The following is a 27,042-nucleotide window of genomic DNA, read 5'->3' on the forward strand; positions in this document are numbered from 1 at the left end:
CTCAGGAGCACGACACTGCGACCCTTGAGCACGACGGTACGACCCGCGAAGTACGACATTGCGACCTTTGAGCACGACGGTGCGACCCTTGAGTACGATGGTACGACCCTTGAGCACGACGGTACGACCCTTGAGCACGATGATAGACCTTTGAGCACGACGGTACGACTGTTAAGCACGACACTGCGACCCTTCAGCCCGACGGTACGACTCTTGAGCACGATGAGACGACCCTTTGCTACGATGACCTGACCTTTGACCTGATCCATAGGGTTGGTTAGTTCATATACCAGGCTATCGTACCCATGGGTCGTGGCGTCATGCCCACGTAGTAAATGTCGGTCATAACCCATGTCCAAAGTCATGTATGTAAAGGTCTCTCTTCCCCCTCCTCATTCTAATACAGACGCTCACATACGATGTAGGGAACGAGGACAGAACTCAAACTCTGTTGAAGTATGAGATTTTCCCCCTTGAAATGTGGACACGTGTGTCTTCCTGTTCTTACCACACTAACGTATTATGATTCCCTGATCTGCTCCACTCTCACAGTGAGCCTGGTGAGGACCCAGTGGTCTGTCTGTCTGTTGCTGTTCGAGTTCCTTTGTGTTGTATCTCGCGTCCCTCCACCCCAGGTGCCCATCTTCTCTTTATCATCACGTGAGACGAATGTTGAGTCTGTAGGATACGCCTCTGGTATTCCTCGCGCGAAGGAAGGCTCCTACCACTCCTTTGTAGGACCGAGACTGTGGGTAGGGGCCGCTCGGAGGATCTCGAGTCCTCGCTGGGTCTTGGGTCGAGGTTTACTTGACAGGTGGATGATCTTGTCCGTGGGAGACTCTGGCAGAGCGGGCCTGAAAGATGGCACTCGCTTCCTGTACGTGGTTGAAGCTCTCTTGGTGAGGGAGAGGCTGAGGTCGTCCTGCCATCTTGAGTGGAAGCATGAAGGGAGAAAGAGGAGGAGGAGGAGGTGGTATGGCGTCCATGATTTACCATTGTAGCTGCCACTGTACGTCACATCACAGCCGGGATGTGTTCTCGTATAACCTTCGCGTCGCCGCACATAACAGCCGGTCTTAAAGGCGTCCATTCCTTTGAAAGGTTGTGACGCATCATCATCATCATCATCATAGTTTTCACAATGGCCGCGAGGGAACATCACCTGCTGAACATACCAAGAGTTCATGTGCTCCTGCAGGAGGCGGCTGGTGCTCCTCCTGCAGGGGGATGACCGTACCTTGCCCAAGAAATCCAAAAAATTTATGATTTCACAGATTATGAAATTCATGATATTTACCTAATATATATATATATATATATATATATATATATATATATATATATATATATATATATATATATTTATATATATATATATATATATATCTTTTCTGGACACCAAAATTCACTAAGAAACAAAATTCACAAGAGACAGACAAGAAGAGTCAACTCCAGCTTGCGATTTCTGACCTGGGAAATTTCCCCTTGTGGTTCAGATCAGGACAGACGTCTGACATCAGGTCATTTCCATGGTCTTCACGTCCATCACATACACTGTGGGGGTTGACCTGATCCCTCCCTCATGACCGTAAATAACGACGTCATTGTGACCCACTCCGGATCCTGCTGTCGTCATGACTCAAGCTTTTGGTCAGAAATGTGCGAGAGTGTTAGCGTTGACCCTGGCTTCCGCCGTCCGTGCAACACACACAACACACAAGCCTGGTCAACTGAGACCCTGGGTTCCGCCGTCCGTGCAACACACGCGCCTTATCCATAGACAATGAAGCAAGTCAGAAGTAACTGTGGCCAATTCCTTCCTTAGCGAAGTGTGTGTGTGTGTGTCATCCCGCTGTGGACACGTGACCCAGAAGCACTCGAGGTGACGATCCATGAGCACGACGGTACGACCTTTGTCTCAAAGGCTCAGACTAAAGGCCAGGTCAGTACATCCAACGGGTCGTACCGACCTTCTCAAGAGATTAAAAGACCATCATGGCTGACCAGAAGCACCCACTGTGAACCAAGAGGGTCTCTCAGGTTAATATCTGCTGCCATCGTCTCCGCCCTGCTGCTCACCACCTCATCCCGACCCTGGTGGTGCTTGAGGTGGCCCTGTATGGCACAGTGCCAGAGGAGAGGGACCACACCCTGGGTCACCGTCGTCAGACACGGACTGGATATAACGTTACCCAGTCTTGGGTTTCGTCTGGACGTGGCTCTGACGTGGTGTGTGGGGCTGTGATGGATGTCCTCGGTGTGTGTCTGTGTCTTTGTGTGTGTGTGTGTGTGTGTGTGTGTGTGTGTGTATCTGGCGGTGGTGTGCCAGGCATCTCTGGGTTACCAGGGAACTGTAGATTCACGTGTGTGAGCAAATGTAATCGTGTAATCCCTCAGCCACCTTCCCACTCACGGTTTGTGTCATGGTCATTAATCTTGCTGTAACTACATTTGAGGATGCTTTTCCACGACCTCTTTTTCGGTCCAAATCAAATTATGCAAGAGAGATATGTTATCCGTCTTCTACAACAGAAAATGGAATGTGAAACACAAGGATACGTAGCCACTTCCAGTTGTGAGATGTGAGGTTACATAGTATCATCTGAAAATAATGAAATAAAGCATCAGTTTAGGCCAGTAACTTTATCAATTTAAGGTAAACTGAAGGTAAACTTCAGTGTCGAATATTAAGAGAATTACTCAGTGTCGTGTGATAAATGTAATATGGGTTTACCAGGAACCTCTGTTGTGGGACGAAGGTGTTTGTGAAATCACCACATATGCACCTCACTTTCTAAGTCCATGAATATACCACTCCATATCTGTCACAGTGTTTACGTGTCGTCTTATAATCGTCCTATCTGTACCTACACTTAAATACATATTTCCCATCGTATCTGATGCTTATTTCACTCTTCTGTCTCCACCCCTGTCTACGTATCCTCCTTTTTTTTCGGTTATTTCTCATCTATTCCACATTTCTTCCTAACTGCCCGCCTGTCCCCCGTCGCCGAGCTGGGAGCTGCCACGCGCCAGGCAAATAGAGAATGTTTCCGCTGGCGCAGTAATTGGCCGGCCAACACTGCTGCCAGCGACAGGTTTAATTGTCGGTTTTACTGTACTGCAACGCTGGTGACAACCCGGCAGACATGTTTGATGTGTTTATTTTTGTCCTCTTGACTTTGTGTCATCACCTGTGGCTCAGATGGGAACACTCGCTGTCTCGCATTTTTATCAGTGGGTGTCCTGTTGTTAATCCATGTGGACAAAAATACTGTTGTTGTTATGATATAACCACTGGACTACCTACCCAGGGGCTCCTGCAGCTTCAGACTCTATATATATATATATATATATATATATATATATATATATATATATATATATATATCTTTCTTTTAAACTATCCGCCATTTCCCGCATTAGCGAGGTAGCGTTAAGAACAGAGGACTGGGCCTTTGTGGAATATCCTCACCTGGCCCCCCTCTGTTCCTTCTTTTGGAAAATTAAAAAAAAGAAAAAAAAAAAAGAGAGGGGAGGATTTCCAGCCTCCTGCTCCCTCCCCTTTTAGTCGCCTTCTACGACACGCAGGGAATACGTGGGAAGTATTCTTCATCCCCTATCCCCAGGGATAATATATATATATATATATATATATATATATATATATATATATATATATATATATATATATATATGCTGGAAAGGATCACAATTTTGTGCGTGATCAAGATATTCCTATGAGTCCACGGGAACTTATTATGTTTCATTTTCCCCGTGGACTCATAAGAATATATATATATATATATATATATATATATATATATATATATATATATATATATATATATATTGAAATGGTTTTGTCACATGGAGAGAATGAGTAAGGAAAGATTGACAAAGAGAATTTATGCGTCAGAGGTGGAGGGAACGAGAAGTGGGAGACAGATTTGGAGGTGGAAAGATGGAGTGAAAAAGATTTTGAGCGATCGGGGCCTGAACATGCAGGAGGGTGAAAGACGTGCAAGGAATAGAGTGAATTGGAACGATGTGGTATACCGGAGTCGACGTGCTGTCAATGGACTGAACCAGGGCATGTGAAGCGTCTGGGGTAAACTATGGAAAGTTTTGTGGGGCCTGGATGTGGAAAGGGAGTTGTGGTTTCGGTGCATTACATATGACAGCTAGAGACTGAGTGTGAACGAATGTGGCATTTGTTGTCTTTTCCTAGCGCTACCTCTCGCGCGCGCAGGGGGAGGGGGGTGCCATTTCATGTGTGGCAGGGTGGCGATAAGAATGGATGAAGGCAGCAAGATTGGATGTGTACACGTGTATATATGCACATGTCTGTGTATGTATATGTATGTATACGTTGAAATGTATAGGTACGTATATGTCCGTGTGTAGGCGTTTATGTATATACATGTGTATGTGGGTGGGTTGGGCCATTATTTCGTCTATTTCCTTGCGCTGCCTCGCTAACGTGGGAGACAGCGACTAAGTAAAATAAACTGAAAAAAAAAAAAAATATATATATATATATATATATATATATATATATATATATATATATATATATATATATATATATATATATATATGTATCCACCCTTTCTGTCCACCGTCATTTTTCTCCCTTTTGAGTTTGTTTTGGTCATGAGCATTTACCTTCTTCATGTGTCCTTCTCCTTTCTCAGCATGGATTTCTCTCAGCTCTTTTACATGAACTTCTTTCATTCTGGCCTTGAGCTTCTTTCATTACGTGGTTTCTATCATGGTGGTGGGTGTGGGGAGGGGTTGTGAGAGGTGGTCTTTATCACTGTCGTGAGTGTATTTTCCTCGTGGGTTTCTCTCGTAAGTGAAGGGGGGTGAGGGGGGGCTATGACCCCCTCCCTTATCTTGGTCATGTGCCTGAGTTTATCTTCGTCATATGATAATAATGCTTTCCCATTCATCTTGAACACATTGTTACGTTGTAAAATAAGCTTTTTTTTTTTTTTTGTTCCTTACTTTCGTCATAAACTTCTCTCCATTCCATATCAGTGGCTCTCTCTCTCTCTCTCTCTCTCTCTCTCTCTCTCTCTCTCTCTCTCTCTCTCTCTCTCTCTCTCTCCCATAAGCATCCATCCATTTGCCCTTCGTCGTGAGGTCCTCCACTCCAATCATCGTAAGCATCTTTTACCCTGAGTTTATTTTTTTTTTCCCTTCCCTCTCCCTTTATTTTCCCCTTTACCACCCCCGCAGTGCCAAGTTTTTCTCCCCACTCTCATTCAATGAGTGGATGGTTTCCATGGTATCATTCGCCCTGGTTCCCCGTACTAACCCACCCCCTTAGTTACGTTTAGTCTCCACAGATTCTTTATGTACCTGTAAACTGCCGACCTCCCTCGACTGCACTTGGTATCCCTGAGTTATTTACACTTCCCCTGGTACCTCTGTGTCATCTCTTATTTCCCCCTGGTACCCCTGTGTTCCCTCTTATCCCCTGAATTCTTTCTACGTCCTCTTATACCCCTTTGTTCCCTCTACTTCCCTTGATACACCTGAAATCCCTCTACTTCCCCTGAGTTCTCTGTACTTTCCGTAGTAACCCTGACTTCCTTCCACTTCTCTTGGTACCCCTATACTTCCCTCTGGCATCTCTATTTTTATCTACTTTCCATGATACCTTTTAGTTCCATCTGATTCCCATGGTACCCCTGAGTTCCCTCTACTTCCCCTAGGGCCACTGAGTTCCCTCTACTTTCCCTAGGGCCACTGAGTTCCCTCTAATTCCCATGGTACTGCCCAGTCCCTTGTGTATCCCTTTGCCACCTTTACTCCATTTCATTTTGTTTTTAAAAGTTCCTTTTGCCCACTGTAGTTCACTTAATTCTTGGTATTTCCTCGGATTCCCTTTAGTGTCCAGTAGTTCCCCTTGATATTTCCCTAATTTCATGCAAGTACCCATGTTCTCCCTTAAGTTGCTCACCAAAGTTTCCCTTTGCTCCATCTAGTGTCATTTCTTTCCCTGTAGTCTTCCGTAATACCAGTTACTTCCCCACTAGATTCTCGTGGTTTACCTAGTTCTCTGTCGTTCACCCTAGTTTTGTAGAAGTTGACCTAGTTTCTTGTAGTTCTCTTTGTTGTTCTCAAGTCCTTATAGGACATTTAGAACTTCTTTTCCTTGTTCAGATCCTAAGTCAGTTTGTACAGCGTCCAAGAATGCGTAGGATGATATCTGTTCATTTTGCTCAGTAATGTTTTGAGAGTTTATATCAACCTCCACCATGCTCTTCTGTCATCTCTCTGTCCCACATCAGCAAACCTGATGCTTGAGTTCGTATTCCTGAAGCCTGATATTCTTGTCCCTGAAGCCGAGAACTAGAATTCTCAAGCCTGAGTTTAGTGTGTCTGGATTATGAGACTCGTGTAACTAAAGCCAGAGACTTGTGTGACTAAAGCCTGAGACTTGTGTGTCCCTGAAAGTTTAGATTCGTGTCTTTTAATCCTTAGATTCGTGTTTCTGAAGCCTACGATTTGTGACTCTCAATTCTGGTATTCGTGTCTTTGAAGCATGAAATACGTCCCTTTCAGTCCCATTGTTTATATTTTTTTAAGTTTTATGCACCTGAAGCCTCTAATTCATGCTTTTGAAACTGTAGATTCATGCTTCTGAACCCTTTGTTTCATTCTTCTGAAGCCATTAACTCGTTTTTTGAAGCCTTGAATTCATACGTCCGACACGCCTGAGGCTTCTGAACTTTTAGCTTCATGCCTTTGAAGCCTTAGACTCACGTTTCTGAAACCTCTGGTTCATGGAAGCGTCTTTTGAACCAAATTATTACATAACAATCTTCGTGAGGTCTTGTTCAATAGTTTGTGAGTATTGCAGTATGTGTGTGTAGTTTGTACACTGCTGTATGTCTGTGACATTGTTTGTATGTGTGAGTACGTGTGTCATTTCTGTTGCACACACACACACACACACACACAAAGTTAATAGAGAAGGTCTAAAGGAGGACAACAAAGGCAGTACCTGAATTAAGAGAGCTGACTTACAGGGAGAGGCTAGAAACCTTAGATTTACTTACGTATAGTGTGTGATGATGATGTGTACATGTCTTTGCGAAGCGAGTGTAGGACAATTTAGGAGCAGGTTTTCAGTGTCGGTTGAATTTAGATTTAGGGCGTGAGGGAACTTGTGATCTGATGAACTGATGTTTTTCCATGTTCATGGGGATAGGTAGCGTCCAGGGCGTAGACGAGATGGTATAAGTTGCTTATATCTGAGGAGTGTTGCTTCTAATGGGTTTACGTCTGATGGAATGGTGTCCATGACTGAGTTAGGAGGGTGTTTCTTCATCGCTTGCCGGGTCATTTTGGTTTCTGAGCTGTGAAACAGGGATAAGCTTGTTACTTCTACTTGGGATATTTGTGGTTGATTATGAACTGGCTTGGATGAGAAGGGTCTAGTGCCATCGCAAAGGGTTGAGTGCTGAGCATATTGAGATAGGATTTTATTGGGAGAAATTTTGATTCTTTATATAGATGCTGAGTGCTTGCTAGGCAGCCAGGTATTGGTCTAGGTGCTCTGTTTTGTGTGGTTTGCAAGTGTTATATTAGCTTTTGAAAGGTTAGACGACCAGGCAGGTGAGGCATAGCTTAGGGTGGAGCGGATATTTGTAAAAGATATTAATGGATTCTCTTTCTTGTCCGAATGTGCCACCAGTCAGTGTTCTGAGGGAGTTTGTTACCTTCGTCTGCAGGTTTCTGGTATGGGGACTGAGCGCCAGGTGATGCCCAGATTGGTTGGAGATTTGATTAGTGGGAGTAATCGGGCATTCCATGTAACAGGTGAGTGCATCTTGGATTCACGTAAGTCTGGTGTTAACTCGGGTAACCAAAGACCTCCTGTAGATATGCAAGCATTCTGTTCTGGGTGAGTCATTGTTGCAACTGTGCGATTTAATGTTGCATGTTTGTTGTTGCTTGCACTGTGTCGGGTTCCTGTGATGTGACCGTAAGGTCATCTGCATATGAAAGGACCTTCGCACTGTGTCTGGAAAAGATGATAGAAGATCATATAGGGAGAGATTGAAAAAGAATGGAGAAAGCACTGCTCCTTGGGGACTCAATTGTAGAGCTTGAGAACTTTGCAGATGAAGCCTTTGTGAGTGACTCTGTCCTGGCAACCACCTTTAAAGTTGGTTAACCAGTTTTCGTTTATTGTAGTGGTGTCATATTATTTCTTGAGTGTGTCGGAGGACGGTGTCCCATGCTCTGTTGATGTCTGTTGCCACTAATTCTGTGGAGGAGGAGGGTTGTAGATGGTTGAAACCATCCAGGATGTGTCGTGTGAGGTTCGTATGTAGTGTGGTTGTGGATTTGGTTGGGTCTAAAGCCATACCATGTAGGTAAGAATGCGTTACTTTGATTCTGTTGCTTATCATTGTTTACTAGAGATTGGATACTGAAAGAGAGAGTGACAGTAATCGATAAAAGGATGGAGAGATAGATCATTTTCAGGAGTTTAGAATAGATGATTATCTGTTCAGTAGGTACTGAAATGTTTAGGTTCATATTATGTGGCCAAGAGGGGTTGAAGATACCTATAAACTCTGGGAATGCAGTATAGACCAAAGTGTTTCACGTGGAAGACCGATATGTTTTCAGGGCCTTTCCAAACAGTGTACTTTAACGCTCTGATAACACTGTGTGTTAGTGAGTGATGAGTTGGTGGACATGTTGGTTACCAAATGAGTTGCGTGAAGGTGTTTGACGACTCTCGTCCAGGGTAGGCTAAATTTTGAGTTGTATTTCATGAGTATGTTTGTGTGTTTTCTGGGAGAGAGGATGTTGCTGGATCGGGGTAGAAGCTCTTCATGTGCAGGGCATGGGTTGGTGTGGCAGGTGAAGATATTCTTAATGTGCGCCAGTGTTGTTTGCGGTGGATTTTGTAGTCAGAGTTGTTAGGGAATGAGTGCCAGTTTGAGGCAATGATTAGATTAGTCACGGTGTTGTTTAGAATATGGTGTTGTACCGATATATATATAAATATTAGCTTGGAATTTTGATTTAACTCTGTATTCGAAAATATTCAAAGAAAACACATTGTTTTTTCTATTACGAGCGTAAGTCAGTTGTTTTTAGATCACACCCACTGACCACAAGGTACGTGGGTAGGTGGGTGGGTAGGTCTGGTGGCTGACCCAGCAAGGAACATAGCGTCTTGCTTCCCACTCCGGCTGGTCACCCACGTCTCCTGCGGGATTCTAGCAGGTGATCGTGGATGTAAACAATACATGCTTTACGGCATGTAGTTTAGTTATCATATCTGCTCGTATTTCTCTCTCTCTCTCTCTCTCTCTCTCTCTCTCTCTCTCTCTCTCTCTCTCTCTCTCTCTCTCTCTCTCTCTCTCTCCCTCTCTCGTCGTTAAAGGGATGGAATGAAACAACTTCATGGTAAACTTTGCTATTAGCTTCGTGTATTTTTTTTTGTTTGTTTTTTCCTCATCAGCACATCGCCCGCCTACCACACTAGCTAATGTATATGACCTGCTTTTTTTTTTTTCTCTGCCCTACAACATCGCTAAACATTTATATACATATACACATCGAATCCAAACAACTTCCACGACACGATTTTTTTTTTTAAGAGGGGGGAGGGGGGAGTTTACATTATTTTTTTAATTATCTCTCCTTCTACAACTCTATGCTCGAGTACCATTTGTGTGGCTTGTATTGGACATAGATTATTACATCATAATATATATATATATATATCATTGAACTCTACAGTATATATATATAGTCAGTTTAACTCTATTTATAACTCTCTTGTACAACAGTTAGCTGTCGTAGCTACATATACGATCACAGGGACACACGGTCGCCACCACTCGGCTCCTGGTACGACCACACCCATGAGTAAACGACCATACTACGACTCTCGGGGTTATGACGACTTACGACTCGTGAGTCTGGTGGCCTGCCCCCAGTCTGAGGCCCAGGTTCGCACCGTTCTGTCCAAGGGTCGTAACCCCGTCGTACTCAAAGTGTCCAAGGGTCGTACCGTGATCGAGGGTCGTACCACCGTCGAACTTTAAGGGGGTCAAAGGTGAAACAGACTTTATGATTTCTCTATGACGATGCTGTACCATATAGTACACAATCTCTTTTTTTTTTTTCCCCTGGTTGAAACAATCTCTAGGAGATTATTCCCAGGGGGGAACAGCATCGTGTATCTCAACTGAAGAAATCTGTTCGGTCTGGCGTAAGAGAAGGACCTCTCTAAGGAAACAGCGAAGGGGAATAAGGAGGAGTGTAATACTAGGTCACCTCATCCAGGCTCAGCTCTGTAGGCTCCTAATCTTCAGCGTGTCCCTCCCCTAAGGCTCTTATAGTCACCCCCCTCTTCCCGTTTTCTTCCTAGCCAGCCCAGCCTCCGACCGGACCTCATCCAAGAGGGGGTACAGTAACATTAGCACATTAAACCACTGCTTTTAGTTACGACAGTCAGTAACAACGGGTACGATTCAATAAAGTCCACATTGTACAACCAGATGAGTACATATATAGATGATATATATATATATATATATATATATATATATATATATATATATATATATATATATATATATTATAATTAGATGATTGTTTATTTTTATACAATTAATGGTTCATTATAAAAAGGCACAACAATTCATACACACCATAACTGCCTCTATTTCTGGCAGAAGACCACCACGCAAGGTGTGAGGGGAGGGGGGGATAATGGACACCAGTAGAGAGGGAGGTGCTTGAAGAAGTAGTCACCCCCACCAACCCACCCGCCCACACGGGCCAGGAGGTGCAGGGCGGCCCGACGGCAGCCCGCCTACCCACCCACCCACCCACCCACTGCGGGCTCTGGGCATTATTGCTTGGCACCTCAAGGGAAGGTGCAGCTCTTGTTACAAAAGAAAACCGCCTCGTTTGGCAGTTTAAAAAGTACCCTTGACGTTAAACACGTGATATATATATATATATATATATATATATATATATATATATATATATATATATATATATATATATATATATATCCAGCTGCCTCAAGATTTCAAAAAAAAAATGATACTTCAATATTTATCGTAGATGTGATATTCTTTTTAAAGTTTTTCTTTGGAATTGCCACAGTCAGAGGACACACACCCACTATTGCTACAGATTGACAGGAAACTACGAACTAGATGTTAACAAGAGGCTCGAAACACAGATTACCAGCACTGGCCAAGCTTCCAGACACAGACTTGCAACAGTAGCCAAGCTACCAGACACAGATTCCCAGCACTGGCCAAGCTTTCAGACACAGACTTCCAACAGTAGCCAAGCTACCAGACACAGACTCCCAGCACTGGCCAAGCTTTCAGACACAGACTTCCAACAGTAGCCAACAGACAGACTAATAGCACTGGCCAAGCTTTCAGACACAGATTTCCAACAGTAGCCTAGCTAACAGACAGCCTACCAGCACTGGCCAAGCTTTCAGACACAGACTTCCAACAGTAGCCTAGCTAACAGACAGACTACCAGCACTGGCCAAGCTTTCAGACACAGACTTCCAACAGTAGCTAACAGACAGTATAATAGCACTGGCCAAGCTTCCAGACACAGACTTCCAACAGTAGCCTAGCTACCAACTCGGACTCCCAGCACTGGCCAAAACAAAAATGTTTCTAATAATAAAACTCCGGGGAAATAGGACATATATATCAAATCCATCAAATTAGAAAATATAAACCATTCTATACTTCTATATATTAATGCGAGATAACAACTGTTGTCTATAAATCTCCTTAATCTTAATAACTTTGGGAACAGGAAATTCTCTCTTAAGAATAATGATTTCAATGTGATTATATTATCATTACTGATTCGTGGAAATAATGACGGGAACAGTGAACAATGACAAAAATCTTGATAATGATGATAATGATAATAAAAATATGTTTAATAGTAATAACAGTGGAAATGATAATAGCAATAAATTAATCTCAGCATCATTAGATAGAGTCGTAACAACAGAAGTTATGATGATAACCACTTAACAAGCACAGTGATGCCAACACAAATACACCCAACAATGTAATCATGAGCCTGACAGGAGCTATCACAAAAGTTATGTACAAATCCTTAACCCTAGTTAAGGAAGGGGTTTTTGCCACCTATCATTACCACCAAAAGCTCTCACTAACACTTATATTCAAACACTAAAAAAAATATATATATACGTCATAAATGCACATTGTTCACCCAGCATCCACCCTTTCAGGAAAATATAGATATTTATGATTTTATCTTCTTTTACCACGGCGGATTTATAAAAACTAAACTGGTATATTTCACGCATCCACGAAGTACCGAATATAGATTTAACGAATGGTTCAGAATGTGGCAGAGAAATTGCCAGGACGAAGGCGAAATAATTTAAGAAGATAGAAAAGAATGGGAAATAGCCCCACGCAAATAAGGAAATAAAGTCTTGGGAAAGAATGGTTGGGAAAATGAACGAGTGGGGAGGAGAAGGGAAGGGGAGGACACCAGAAAAGTGGAAGATAAATCGTGAAACCTAAATCAAGGATGAAATTGAAGAAACAGCCTATGTAAATAAAGATTAAAACAAGAATATGGAAGAATAAGAAAAAAAAAAAGATAGATGACGGAGAGAAATGTGACGAGGAAAGAAGACGATACAAAGGAAAAGGCAGACTGAAGTTAACCCCTGGATCACCATGGCGCGACCGCTGAGCCACGATGGAAGAACCTTTGGCTCTGATAGCCAGGCCAAGCCAGGCCCTTCTCACCTTTAAGGATCAAAGGCCAGGCCATCGTACCCAGCGGCCATCTCGTCAATGGTCAAAGGTCGTGCCATCGTGGTCAAGAATTTTAGTCGTACTTACGAGGGTTTTAAGAAAATATTATTACTACAGATATGCCTTTTTGGATGGAGCGAATGATCTGAGGGGGTGAAGTGGTCCCGCACTTATGTCTAACGCTCACGAGTGAAAGATAAGGAAATCGAGACTGCTCCAGTGTGCTGCAGGATGAGGAAAGTGAGAGAAACAGACTGAAACAAACAACGAGAGAGACGGGACCAGATAATAACTCGTCAGCCAACTCCTCAGATATAGGTCTGTCGCTAACTAACTCCCGCTCAGGTAATAGAGCGGAGGCAGTTGGAATCCAGACTTAATGTTAAGTATTAGTAGCGTTGTGACTTTCATGTTATGTAGAATTATTACTGAATTTTTTTTTTTTGAAATTTTAAGATCCAATTTTTTTATATATATGTGCAAACGATGTAAAATAAATCTTTTAGGTTATCTACGACTTAACTAGGATGTAAATCTTTTTTTTTTTTGTCAATATAGAATCAAAATAATAGGAACCCTTTGATCTACATAATCGTGAAATGGTGTAACACTTTCCTTTTTTAATTCAGAGCGCCATCAGTAGCTTAAGCTCTCGATTGGTTGTAAGTAATTTCATGATCTCATTTATGGCGTCATAGGAACCTATTTGCATGTCAAATTTGGCAAGCAGTCTACAACCATTTATGTCTCTCACGTCATTACTAACACGCTGATCAATAATAATCGTTTACATAGATACATCCAGCATCAGTTTTACAGAGAAGTCTGTGTATATCATCTTCAAAACATCAACAAGACACAATGCCTTAGTGTAAATATACATAAAACGTTTGATGTTCATAACAAGACATTTTCATCGTAAACTTGAAAGATAGATAACGTGTTATTGATTCTCAGCGAACCAGTATATGACATAGTGAACACGGACGTATATACATACATCTATTTAACAACCATGACGTCTCATTGCTTATGGTGTATCACAACCATATCTATTAAAACCTCTGCCTCGACAGTACTCGGGCAACGTTCGTTCAGTTCTCATCAGTCGTGGAATCACTTACGAATCGTTAGGTAACGAACGAGTAGTCCAACGGATATTCGTGTATGATTACACCTCACGAATTTTAGTGTCAAAGAAAATATTAATAATGATCACTGATGAGCAACGCTTCTTTGTTTAGAAGTATTTCTAAATGTCGCCAGAGCAGCGTTGTGCTTCGATAGTACAGATGTATATTTCTTTATAAGATCGTACAAAGTTAACGCACTTGTGCGCGCTCAAGCACACGCACTTATACACAGATACACACACACGCACACACTTATACAACAGATAAAGTTGAAATCTACACACACTGGTAAATTATACACTCACAGTTTACCATGTCAATAACCAACCATCTTATGTTCTTACCTGGCCTAGCCTGCATATTGAGACAACAGCAACAACAATAACAACAAGAATTATGTGAGAAAAATCACATTTTTTGCTTCATACAAAAGAAGTAAAACATTTGCAGCTTATTGCTTCCCCGTGGTTCTGTTTTCCCTCATGGATGTTTGAAAGTAAACCAAAATCTTTGACAAAAATGCGATTGGATGATTTTTTTTTTCCCCTGTGGTTCATTAAAGGAATGAGATGCATCACTGAATGAAATCTTTGAGAATTAGAGCATCAATCTTCTCACTTTTGTGATGTTTGCGTTCAACACATCGTAGACGGGTTCATTCCTCACTCCTTTCTCACAACAGTGTTGAGTTTATACCTACATTCACAGGAACACACTCGTTGTAGATGCAAAAATATTTCACGTTGAGGTGAATGCATCGGTAGAGTGCGTCCACTAAGATGGGTTTACGTAAGTAAGACGTTTGAGTACCACGTACGTAACTCTCAGAAGAAAGTTTCCCTTTTGTGTAGGGAAGTTACCACAAATACCAGTCTAAAAACATCACAAAACAATAGAGATTTCAACACCTACGAAATGGTTAGGTTGAAACACTGATGGCTTATTGACAAGCAGTCGCTCCCCAAGCACGGCGTCCGCACCATGGACACACAAGGTACAAGGACTCTGCATTGTTCACCTCCTGGGCATGACGGCTCAGACCTCGTGAACGATGGTACGACTGGTGGACATGATGGCCTTGATATTTGACGTGATCTTTTAAAAGACAGTGTCAGAGGTTCAGGCCATCATAACCAAAGGTAGTAACGTTATGTTTGAAGCATTATGCCGTCTTGCTCAAGGGTTATAACTTCATATAAACAAACGTGGTCTCAGGCTTAGCCATAGGCAGTGTATCTAATCTACAGCTTCTTACTTTATAAGATTATTATTGCTGGTTGTCCTCCCATGCCGTTCGCCAACAGTCAACAATCCCTCGTGTGGTGTTTGAAAGGTGTTTGACAGCAAGAGTGGACCGCTTTCCCTCGATCAACCGAAGGCTTGGGTATTCACTCGGTAGAGGCAAACGATCCTTCCTTCCCAGAGGTGTGTGTGTTATGTCGCCGCTCATGCGTCGTAGCTGTGTGTGTCGATCTTCCGCCCTCCTCCTCCTCCCCTGTTTGACCACTTGTTTGCTTTCTTCTTGATTATCGTTTGTCTGGCAACGTTTGGACGTAGTCTTAAAAGCTTTGACCTTTCTTTTTCAGCACCAGTCCCGACCCGTTGTCTTAAGACATTACTATCACTCTCATCCTATTTTGTTATCATAAATTCATGACCGTTATCGACATCCAAGCTTATGGTGATCAGGGAGTGGTGTACGTGAGTGTTCGGCCCGCGCTGCACTATACTGGAGACCCGGGTGGAATTTTATAACCTTTAAAATGTTCCTGAAGCTTAAGTTTCTCTTATTATCACTTTCTTTCTCTATTTGTCATAATCTGATCCATGGGAAGAAAGTTCTGTCCCGGGGGTCATGATGAACTACGTATTTGAAGATGTTTTATATGTTTAAGTCACGGCAGCTAACGTCCTTGGCTGCTTCCCTCTGTAACAATCTTCAAGTACGATAAGTTTTCGTCAGAGAACATTAAATTCCTATTAGTATTATTAGTAGATAGGATTATCTTTTTCTCTAAGATCAGTTCAGATAGTTATATAATATGTCTTTCATCAGCCATATCAGGGGAGGAACGCTGAGCATCGTATACAGAATAAAGCTAACTGGAGGAAATACTCTCGTTTCCTGAGAAGCCAACAGACAATTCCTGCTGTTCCATTCAGCGAACCTTCACAGTTCCTCCCTCCCCAGTGTGTGTCACTCCCATACCAAGACAGTTACACCCTCAACACTGGCTGCTTCTCTCCTCATACCATACGCGCAGTGGAGGTTTTAGCGGAAGTAGTGACACAATCTCGCACTCGGAGCGTTTCTTTCATACCTCCTGTCCATTAGCGTTACATTATTTTGGCGGGGTCTACCATTGTTCATCATTTATGCAGCTTGTTTTTAACAATGTCGTATATTTGTACACATTAGTTTCAAAATTATATTAACGAATTTGTTAACTTTATTTTATATGTGAAACTTTATGCTTTTGACTCGTTGCTTGACATAGCGAAAGTTTTACTTGCGTCGATATTAATATCCAGTATTGAACATACACAATGCCTGGCGGATGCTTGCATCATTCTACGCCATAAACACGACAGTACGATGGCTGTCGAGCGATTGCGTTATGATGGCCCGGTCATTGACTTGATCCCAATGAGTCAAGTCACAGGCCAGCTCACCTTACCCAAGGCTCTTAACGACGTGATTGAGGGGTAAATGGTCTCATATCCGCGCCGCATCCTCCCCCCTTCCACACTTAGCATACAGGTTGAGGGAGGTTCATAATCCCACCCACTCACCAAAGCATGGGAAGCGTTCCCTCTCCACCAAACCTACGAAACATACTCTACTCTTGACTCCTTCCCCATCTTGATCCTGGACCTACGCGAGACGTTATAACATTACCACAGGGGAGTCGGTCTTGGCATGTAATGTGTTCCGTGTCCTGACATACTAGTAGTGCTTGCCGCCTCCACAGCTGCCATGAAGGTTTATGTGTGTGTGTGTATGTCGTATAATCTCAAGTGACCTTAGGGATATGCATGCCCTCGTGTCTTGCATGACCGCGCTTGTCTGGTTTACATTAGTTATTCTCTTGCTGCCGTTTCCTAAATGTATACTGACATTGACTATATGTAAACTAAGAGACAAAAGGTTTACACTCTGTGTAAGACTATGGAACACCACACCTACAGGACAGAGTGCGTCACAAAAACGTCACCTCTACCTAGTTCCAAAATGATACAAAACTCTCTAGTAAAACACTTTTGAGACTTTAACATCACGAAAGCCATGTGAACACGGAAGTTAAGAAATACAAGGACATGTTGCTATGATAACTACGTCTTTCCTGTGACTCCCTACTACTGCCTTGTACTGTGGTAACACTGCGTAGGGTGATGGTGACGGGGGTCCTCCTCATGTATGTGTTGCTCTGCGAGATATGGCTTCCTTGAGGCTATAGATTACCTGATGTTATGGCTCTTTGAAAAGTGTTTTTAAGTTTCCTATGATATGATATGACTGGCTGGATGTTTGGGGAAACACTCGATTGTTTGCGTGTTTGAGGTGCTGTCTCATTGGTTGTTTTATGGATGGAGCCACCTGACTGGTTGTGTTTGTAATATGCCATATCATTGGTTAATGTAAACTTGTAAAGGGTCATTGGATTAGTTGTCTTTGTAAGATGACATCTCACTGGTTGATTTATGCAAGGAGGAGCCCTCCTGATTGGTTGTGTTTGCAAGGTGTCACTTCACTGGCTGTCGTATGTGAGGATCCCTCCCGTTGGTTGTAGTTTTAAGATACTCACATATTGATGAGTTGATGAGTAAGGAGGATTGCCTCGTTTACGTTATGACCTTGTGTCGTATTCAACGTTTTCTCTGATGATGACACAGTAGTGGGTTTTCTTATTATGAAATTCGTTCTGGGTTGTTCTATGACGGGTCGTCACCTGATTGTTCTGTAGCAGAATAGTCGTATTGATGACGTCTGCATTGTCAACAGCAAATGGAGTATTGTGTTTGTTGTTGATCGACTGTCCATAGCGTCATCACACAATACGTTGTTCGTCACTGTTTTGTACCATTGCACCGTACTAGGTCGAAAGTGTGGCGAGCGGAACAAGTCACTTCAGCCTTCAGGGAGTTCTACAATGCGGGTCGGAATCCCCTCCTCCAGTTTTCCTTTTTTTTTTTTTTATGTGTGACGTAAGAAAAGAAAATTGTCTCTGTTGATTTTCATTTATGCGATGCTATTCTAGGTATGAAGCCAACCATCAAAAAAGACGAACTGTCAACTATAAAACATCTATTTGTCTACAAAAATAACCAGCACTCACAGACTACACTCACCTCCATCGCATAAATGAAAATCCAATATTTTGGGAGAGGCGGAGGTGGAGGGAGCTGATGCTGAGGGTATACAGGAAGGGGGGAAATAATGAGGGTGGTTGGAGCGAAGTGGATGATGGTAGAGATGACAGTAAAGACTTGGATGGAAAGAAGAAGGAAAGGGAAGAGGAGGAGGAGGAGGAGAAAACGCTGGAGTAAGCTAGTAGTGAGGGGAATGTGAGGAGAGGCTCCAGTTGTACGGGTAAAGACAGAAGCGTAACAATCACTCTCCTAGAGAGAGACACCTGCAGCTGTGTTGTTCCCGGAGAGAAGGGGTCATCGCCACCACCTGCCCCTCACCCTCCGAGGCCTACTGCTGAGTCGTCGAGGTCCCACTATCACGAGCCATGGGAAAGTTGAGCTGTGACTCCAAGGTTCCAGAGGACCGTCATGTTTACCCTGCAGAGGTCTGTGACAGCTGACGGCTGGTTCCTCTAAATCGAACGCCAGAACTCTTGGTTCTACGAGTTCTCGAGGAGGAGAGGTCTCGCGCTCTCAAAGTAGTTTCCGAAGGCGATATCTTCTGACAGCCTTCGAGGACATCACTCACTCCAGCCAGATGGTCAAGATGAGTCGAGGTTCAGGTTGTGGGTGTTAATGGGGTGGGGGGAGGGGGAAGACGTCACGGCGCGTGTTGTTGTTGTGGTTCACGTCTGGGGACGCCGGGAGAGGAGGGAAGGGTGGGTGGTAAAGGGACAGCCGGAGTCAAGAACGCTCCGGCTTGTTTACTTATTTCACAGCTTCGTTTGGTCGTGCTTCTTCGGGGAGGTGATGGGTGGGGGTGAGATGATCTCGCCAACGAGTCGCTTCTTCACCTTGCCGTCGGCGGTGGTGGTGGTGGGCGCGGGGATGTCCTCGTCGCTGTCTGAGCCCAGGGTGAGGGCCGGGTTGACGCGGCCGTTCATCTCGTCGGTGGAGTTGTACTTGACGACGGAGTGGCAGGTCATGACGCTCATCTCGCCCTCCTGCGGCTCGCCCACCTTCTGCACGTCGTCCGGAATGTTCACGACGCACCGCAGGAAGTCGTACTTGGGCGGCAGGCGCCCCGTCTCGAACACCCACCGCGAGAACATCGACACGAAGACGAGGAAGAGACCCGAGATGATCATAGCCAGCGTCCGGAAGGGGAAGAGCTGAATCTGCTCCTCCTCGTCGAACCACGGGTACCTGGCGGGCAAAGAGGAGAGGCTTCGGGTCAAAGGAAGATGGAGGAGCTAGTTCCCTCTCTCTCTCTCTCTCTCTCTCTCTCTCTCTCTCTCTCTCTCTCTCTCTCTCTCTCTCTCTCTCCGAAACCTGGCGTCTGAGGCAAGAACTTACTTGACGATGGGCGGGATGCCGATCATGGACTCGCCCCCTAGGATGCGCACGACGAACCCGATGATGTAGGCGCCCAGGGAGCCGTACAGGTTACAGTGGTCGCGGAAGTGCACCACCATCAGCAGCTGCGGGAACAGGATCACGTACACCAAGTCGGACGACAGGTACCTGTGTGAGAAAACGGTACGCAGGACTAGTATAGAAAATGGGATGATATGCCGTAGAAAATGGATAGGACAGAAACCTAATATTGAAAATGGGGAAAGAGTTATCGCTACCATAGGACTCGCACTTAGATAAACATAGGATTATATATGATCATTTTCTTAAGAGATATAGGGTAAGATAATTTCTTGGACACAAAGTGAGAAACGTGGAAAGCAGATGAAGATGGACTTATTATGTGGTCAAACGATAATAACATAATTGTTAGAGGTAAGATAAAGCAGGATGTATATATGAAAAAAGGTGGTTGAAGATGTTTTATATGAGGAAAAAGATGCATATCTTTATATGGGAAAATTTGTTTTTCATGGAAAATAAAAATATTAAACCCATGACACATATATAAGACTTTTTAAGCATTGTTATTGGCGAAGAGTTATCGATATAGAAAATGGGTGATATCTTTACCGGATACAACTGAAAGGTCAATGGAGGGAAGAACATGACGAAATACAACACTGTGAACAGTGGTTCTTGTCTACAAGCAATACTCAATACGGGATCAAACGTTATCTAAATGTTGTGACAGAACTGAAGTGTAACATTGTGCACACGTCCGTCGTCAGCTCGCTGGACAGTACACCTGCAGGAAACAATAGCATCATACACTTACCAGGCGATCTGGTTGCACGGGGGAGGGTTGGAGCAGTCAACTGAGGCGGTATAGGTGAAGAGGACGGTGAAGGTGCTCAGTAGAGACCATAGGTAGGGAGGGGGAGGTTTCAGAAGACTCGCCAGAGACCGTAGATGGGGAGGAAGAGGTTTCAGAAGACTCGCCAGAGACCGTAGATGGGAGGGGGAAGGTTTCAGAAGCCTCGCCAGAGACCGTAGATGGGGAGGAAGAGGTTTCAGAAGACTCGCCAGAGACCGTAGATGGGGAGGGGGAGGTTTCAGAAGACTCACCAGAGACCGTAGATGGAGGGGATGGTGAGGGCGAGCGTCGTGGCCAGGAAACCGACGATGAAGATAGCCAACCTCATCACCCAGATCACCTCAGTCTCGCTCGCCTGCGCCACAAGAACGAGAGACGGAAGGGCGTCACTTCAACATTCACAATACAAATCTCTATCCACACAAAAGGTCTATTCAAGGACATGAAACATGTGACAGAACAGTTCCTTTTCGTAAGATATCTCGCATGCCAGCTGCTCCACGTTCAGAAGTTGGGATCAGTCAGCCGCCTCGCTCGCGCTCCTACTCACGTTCTGCCTGAAGATGAGCTTCCAGATGTTCCTGGAGAACATGGAGGCGGCGGACAGGACGGAGGAGTCGGCGGAGCTCATGACTGCGGCGGAGATGGCGCCCAGGCCCACGAAGGAGACGAAGCTGGGTGTAAGGTGCTGGATGACGAGGGGCAGGATCATGGCTGTATGGTTACTGCTGATGCATGTGTCCACAGCCTCGCATTCCAGGGTCGTCTCGTTCCAGGCTGCAGGGAGCGAGAGGGGGTGGGTGATGGTGAGAGAAAGAAGAGAGGAGGGGGAGGAGAAGGTAAAGAAAATGTGGAAGTAAACAGCAGCAGCAGAATAGATTGAGAAATCGATTAAGCAAAGAGTCGGTAGAGACGAAATTGGGAATGGAGAGAGGCGGGAGAGGTAAGGCAGGAGGAAGGAGAGGAAAACGAAACAAGAAGAGTAAGGGAAGGAGTGAGTGAGTGAGTGAGTGAGAGGGGAGAGAACAAAGACGGTACGTTATGGATGACGGAGAGAGAGAGAGAGAGAGAGAGAGAGAGAGAATAAAAATCCATTATTTAACGAAATGCAGTTTACTGATCATAGAAATATCTGAGCATTGGACTTGCACGATACAATGAAATACCCCTTACAGAGCACTAATGGCCTGTCTTCCAAAATACATGAAGATGGCATGAGTTTATCCTAACCTCACCGTATGTATCATACCACGACCCGACACGTCACCACCACATGAGACCCCCTAGCAAGTCAGTCAGTCATTTCCTCATCAGCTTAGATCCCTGTCATCACACCAGCCACGTCATGGTCACCAGGGGGGAAAGTTCTCACGAAGTGAGTCAAGAGGCATGACCGCATCCCTCCTCTTCCTGTCGTTTGGGTCACAGTAACTCCTGTCCATCAGTGCCACCGTCCCGATCATCCCCACTCATCAGATCTAGACGGTCAGGATCCGTCCAGCCATCCGTTAGATCCGTCTTCCCATCGAATCCAATCTTGATCGGTCATCCCCTCAAGTCTGTCCTCCTGATTCGACCTCTCCACCTATTCTCGTCCTCGTAATCTACCCTACTTATTAGGTCTTTGTCCCACCCAACTTTTTCCTTTCCTGTCCCGTCATGTCCTTACCCATAAGGTTCTCCCTAACAGATTCCTGACCCACTGAGTCCCCTCCCTATCAGTCCTCCTCCCCCACCAAGTTCCCCCAGTCATCAGCGTCCTCCTAGACACGACCCGCGCGTAAGATTTCCCCACCGCTGCCACGCCCAGGTGGCGCCAGTCAGGTCCCCCGTCACCAGGTTCCTCCCTCCATGCGTCCCACCGTGGCCCGGTCCACCAGGTCCTCGGCCGCCAGGCCCCGAGGTAACAGGCACTCACCGGTGACCTTGGCGATGGCGCCTATGATGACGGGAGGCACAGCCATGATGAGGCACCCGAAGGCCGCCACGTACGACAAGAGCTGTGCCTTGTGACCCGACTTGCTGGACAACACGCGCTGGAAGTACACCTGGAAAAGACCGATACGCGCTGGAAGTACTTATGGTTGTTGTGTAAACAAGCTGGAAATATGCCTGGAAGAGACTTGAATTTAGGTTTGTTATGTATAAGGAAAGGAAGGACATAAGGCTGGAAATATGCCTGGAAAGGTTAGACAGGAGCTGAACATTCTACGTGTGGAAAGAGGAAACAGGGGCTGGAAAGAAATCAGTGAAGATGTTTTCAATAACCACTACTGTGATGATATTCAGTGATGGAACGACGCGAATGAAGGAACAGAAGTGTTTCATTCATTCTTTATTCTGAAAATGATCGAAGGTTGTCTTCCTTCGTTAGTGAGCTCTGAGACAAACCTAATCCAGACATGAACAAAGTTCATATACATAAGCACACTATATATAAATTCTAGAGATACACCTCCTGGCATGTGTCTCTAGGAAGACTGAAGAGACAAGAGATGGTGAACGTCTATACAGGAAGAGAAGACGGTAGGCGGAGGACGCACCTGCCAGGGGATGCCGCCGAAGACGAGCAAGAGGCAGTAGTCGAGGTAGAGACCCAGCTGGTCGGTGGGCACCGCCCCGATCCAGTCCTTCTCCCCTGAAGCCACGTCCCCGACCGCCGGATGAGTCCACGCGAAGGGTATACACAGCCACTGGGAAGCAGGGGATCAAGTTCTCAGTAAGTAATTCCGGTGCAACGAGGAAGTTCTGCGTCAGAAGTTAAGGGAGTGGGCAGGAGGTTTCTCTGGTAGGGGAGGAGTGTGATGCACAACTCCTGGGGAGCAAGTTCTGTGTCAGGGGGAATAGTGTGATGCACAACACTAGGGAGAAAGAGAGGAGGGTGGAGGGTTCTGCTTTACGGGGGTAGAGGCGAGGAGGTTTGGGTGTCGTTCCCTGCTAGGGAGTAATGTGACACAGAGCTTCTGGACAGGGAGGGTGAGGGAGCTGGCTGTAAGGCACAAGTTGGCAGATGGAGGGAAATTAATACCTAGTGTGTGTGTGTGTGTGTGTGTGTCTGTGGAAGACAGGGAGTGTAGTATGTAGGAACTGGGAATCAGGAAGTCTAATGCTGCCAGTATTTTACAGAGAGGGAGAGTGTAGTGTGTTGATATTAAGGAGGGAAGGAGGACTAGTTGTGTGTTGGTGATGTTAGGGGGTTAACAGAAGGTATGTCCACAGACATCCATAGCCCTGGAAGAATATGTTCGTTCGTGTGGGTGTGTGTGTGTGTGGGTGTGGATGGATGGTAAGGGTCGAGTCTCCTCGGACGTGTAGGTTACACAGCATGTCTATTTTTATTCCGGAAAGACGGGTGAAGCTACCTGGAGCGTCACTGAGGAATATTTACGGAGAGAAATGGTGAACCAAAGAGAGTAAAATGCGAGGACAAGAACCAAGGAATGATGAAGAAAAATGGAGACAAAGAGGTCGGTAATATCTGGTTCTAAATTGTAAAAACGGAAATTGCCATTTGGTTGGGCTGCCAAGACGAAGAAAAAAAAAAAAGGAACTGGGAAATGAATAACTGTAATGATAAATTGAACACAAATGGGATTTAAAATGATAGTCTTGATAATGATATACATGCAAAACGTGTGAATATAGATAAAAAGAAATTATAAGATGTCACGTGTAAGCTCTCCTGAAAAAAAACTGGACATGAGTAAACCACAACAGAAAAAAAAAAAGAATATTGATCTGATGTATGTACTTTCCCAATGTATTTGTGATCCAGATGATGGAGTTCCAGTGGTCACATTAACTATGATATATACCACACGGGTCGACCCAGAGTGGACAAGTTAGCAGGAAATATCGGTTACCAAGTAATGGTAGGCAGTAAACCATTACCCGCTGGTGTGCGTCATGCAGGGACTAATAAATAAGACAGCAGGCAACATTAATACTCCCAAGTCATGCAATACAAACTCCCCCAAACGGGAGTGTCAGACCCGACATGTGGGTCATACACAGACACACACTCTCATGCATTTCTGTATACCTCAAGGGTCAAACCCAAATGGTTAAGGTTGATGGTACCATGCACTATGCATGGTGAGTGATGAACTACCATGCACTTTGCATACCTCGAGCATATACTGTGATGTTTACCTCAAGCAATATACGCAGCAGAGTGATATATGTATATACACCGCCATGCACTTTGCATGTCGCCCAGTAAAACATACGGAGGCCAGTGATGTACACATTAACTTTAGAATAGCAAGCAGACCGTCCACCCTCACTCAGCCCAGATACCTGGACACAGACAAGACTCCCTCATCTACTGTATGTACTGTATTCCTTGTATCATCTTATTCCCTGCCCAGTAGACATCATATTTGTATAAGAAGTTTTGTATTTACCTTTTTCTTCTGTAATGATAGGGCAAAGGATAGTTATTGTTATGACTGTTTTCTTAATGTTATGAGTGAACATGAACTCGGGTTCTCTCACGCAAAGCAAACGTTTCGGAGTGGAATTATTGTGTGGTACTTTCTCCCTTACTTTGACTAATTTTATCAAGTCCTTCATAACGTTGAGGTGTGTTTGTGTATGGAATCAGCTTATCTTTGGTGCTTTACCGTAACGGTACGACCCTTGAGCACGACGGTACGACTCTTGAGCACGACGGTACGATCTTTGAGCACGGCGGTACGACCCTTGAGCACGACCGTACGATCTTTGAGCACGACGGTACGACCCTTGAGTAAGACGGTACGATCCTTGAGCACGGCGGTACGATCCTTGAGCACGGCGGTACGACCCTTGGGTAAGACGGTACGACCCCTGAGCACGACGGTGCAATCTTTGGGTACTTTGACCTGGCCTTTGACCTGACCCTTCGGTTCAGGTCAAATGGCAGACCATCATACATAAGTGTTGTACCGTCGTGCTCAAGGATCGTACCGTCGTGCTCGAGGATCGTACCGTACCGTCGCGCTCAAGGATCGTACCGTCGTGCTCAAGGATCGTACCGTCGTGATCAAGGGTCGTACCGTCGTGCTTAACGAGCCAAAAGAACTTCTTCCCCAAGGACAGTGTATACTATAGGATGACCCTTCCTTTGGAATAGGATAGCTCACGCCATCCCATGAAGCGAGCCATCACCCACACACGACCTTCATCCTCCTCCTACCCTTCCAAAGTCTCCCTCAGACGACCGCTTCCTATCCTTCTTCTCTACCCAGAATAGAAACCATATTAGCATAACACACACACACACACACACACACACACACACACGAAGCGACAAGTGCTATCAATAACCCTCTCTATATAAAGAAACAAGGGCCATATTCCCACGCAAAGGAAAGCTATGATGGCCCTTACGTAGATGTAACCAATGCTGTTCGTTCACATATAACGACTGTGGAACACGCATACCCTCTCACGATTGCTCCAGGCACCGCTGATACACCCGCCACTGTGGTTAGCCCGGTACCACTGTGGTTGATATAGTGTGTCACTGTGGTTAACCCGGTTCCACTGTGGTTGAGCTAGTGCGGTTGACTTGGTACCCCTGTAGTTGATATAGTGTGCCATTGTGGTTGACCCGGTACCACTGTGGTTGAGGTAGTGTCACTGTGGTTGACCCGGTACCACTGTGGTTGATATAGTGTGCCACTGTGGTTAAGCTAGTGTGTCACTGTGGTTGATCCGGTGCCACTGTGGTTAAGCTAGTGTGTCACTGTGGCTGACCCGGTACCACTGTGGTTGACCCATTGCCACTGTTTGCTCCCGTAACACTGTAGTTGACCCAGTGCCACTGTGAGTGACGTAGGACCACTGTGGTTCAATACTACTGCTGTGAATCACCCAATGTCACTGTGGTTGATGTAGTGGTTTACGCAGTACCAGTGTGGCAGTGGTGGTGTAGGGGAGAGACCAGAGCGGACAACCACCCCAGTATTTAGACTTAAGGGACCCCAAAAATTGATGTAATTTTTTATATTATTTGTAACATTTGTAACCTTATGCTCAGATACTCCCAGGGCAGCGCCATAGAGAGGGCAAAGTGACGTGGAAATCGAAGGTGTTTTGACTTCCTCTTCGGATCATCAGAACGAATCCTTTAATTAAGGGATTTTGGGTCATCAGAACGAATCCTTTAATTAAGGGATCCCTTAAATGACTCTCCCGTCCAGGGCCCCTTGCCATGTTGAGTCATTGGGAATCTCCAGCGTTCACCCACTGCCACTGTAGTCAACTGAAGTGTCTCCACATTCATTGATTGAGCGCCACTGTGGTTGACAGAGCCACTGTGATTGAGTTAGTGCCACTAGTTGGACGAATGTCACTGCGGTAGAGGCAGTGGTACACTGTAGTTCCCATAGGGGGAATCTTGGCATAACCCAATACGTCTGATTAAGTGATCCAGTGGTTGAAGCAGTCCCCCCACTGGGTGACCACTGTGGGTAATCTAGGCCTTTGAAAAGTGACCTTT

At 44.9% G+C, this 27,042-nt stretch overlaps 1 protein-coding gene and 1 long non-coding RNA gene across 5 annotated transcripts in view; one reads left to right on the top strand and one right to left on the bottom strand.

Annotated features, from left to right (window-relative positions):
- LOC139750236 (uncharacterized) overlaps positions 1–27,042 on the top strand; it is a 562,931-nt gene that overhangs the window by 83,256 nt on the left and 452,633 nt on the right. The gene's annotated exons all lie outside the window — the stretch shown is intronic.
- Positions 9,443–27,042, bottom strand: part of ChT (choline transporter) — a 125,703-nt gene continuing 108,103 nt past the window's right edge. For all 4 annotated transcript variants that reach the window (XM_071664733.1, XM_071664729.1, XM_071664732.1 and 1 more), the window contains exons 6-11: positions 23,099–23,248; positions 22,474–22,603; positions 21,106–21,332; positions 20,807–20,910; positions 19,679–19,846; positions 9,443–19,528 (exon numbers count right to left, since the gene is read on the bottom strand). In XM_071664733.1, the coding sequence (XP_071520834.1) occupies positions 19,096–19,528; positions 19,679–19,846; positions 20,807–20,910; positions 21,106–21,332; positions 22,474–22,603; positions 23,099–23,248 (1,212 nt within the window). In that variant the 3' untranslated portion in view covers positions 9,443–19,095. The remainder of the gene's footprint in view (positions 19,529–19,678; positions 19,847–20,806; positions 20,911–21,105; positions 21,333–22,473; positions 22,604–23,098; positions 23,249–27,042) is intronic.

Source organism: Panulirus ornatus, chromosome 9, assembly GCF_036320965.1.
Source record: "Panulirus ornatus isolate Po-2019 chromosome 9, ASM3632096v1, whole genome shotgun sequence".
Taxonomy (NCBI): Eukaryota; Metazoa; Arthropoda; class Malacostraca; order Decapoda; family Palinuridae; genus Panulirus; species Panulirus ornatus.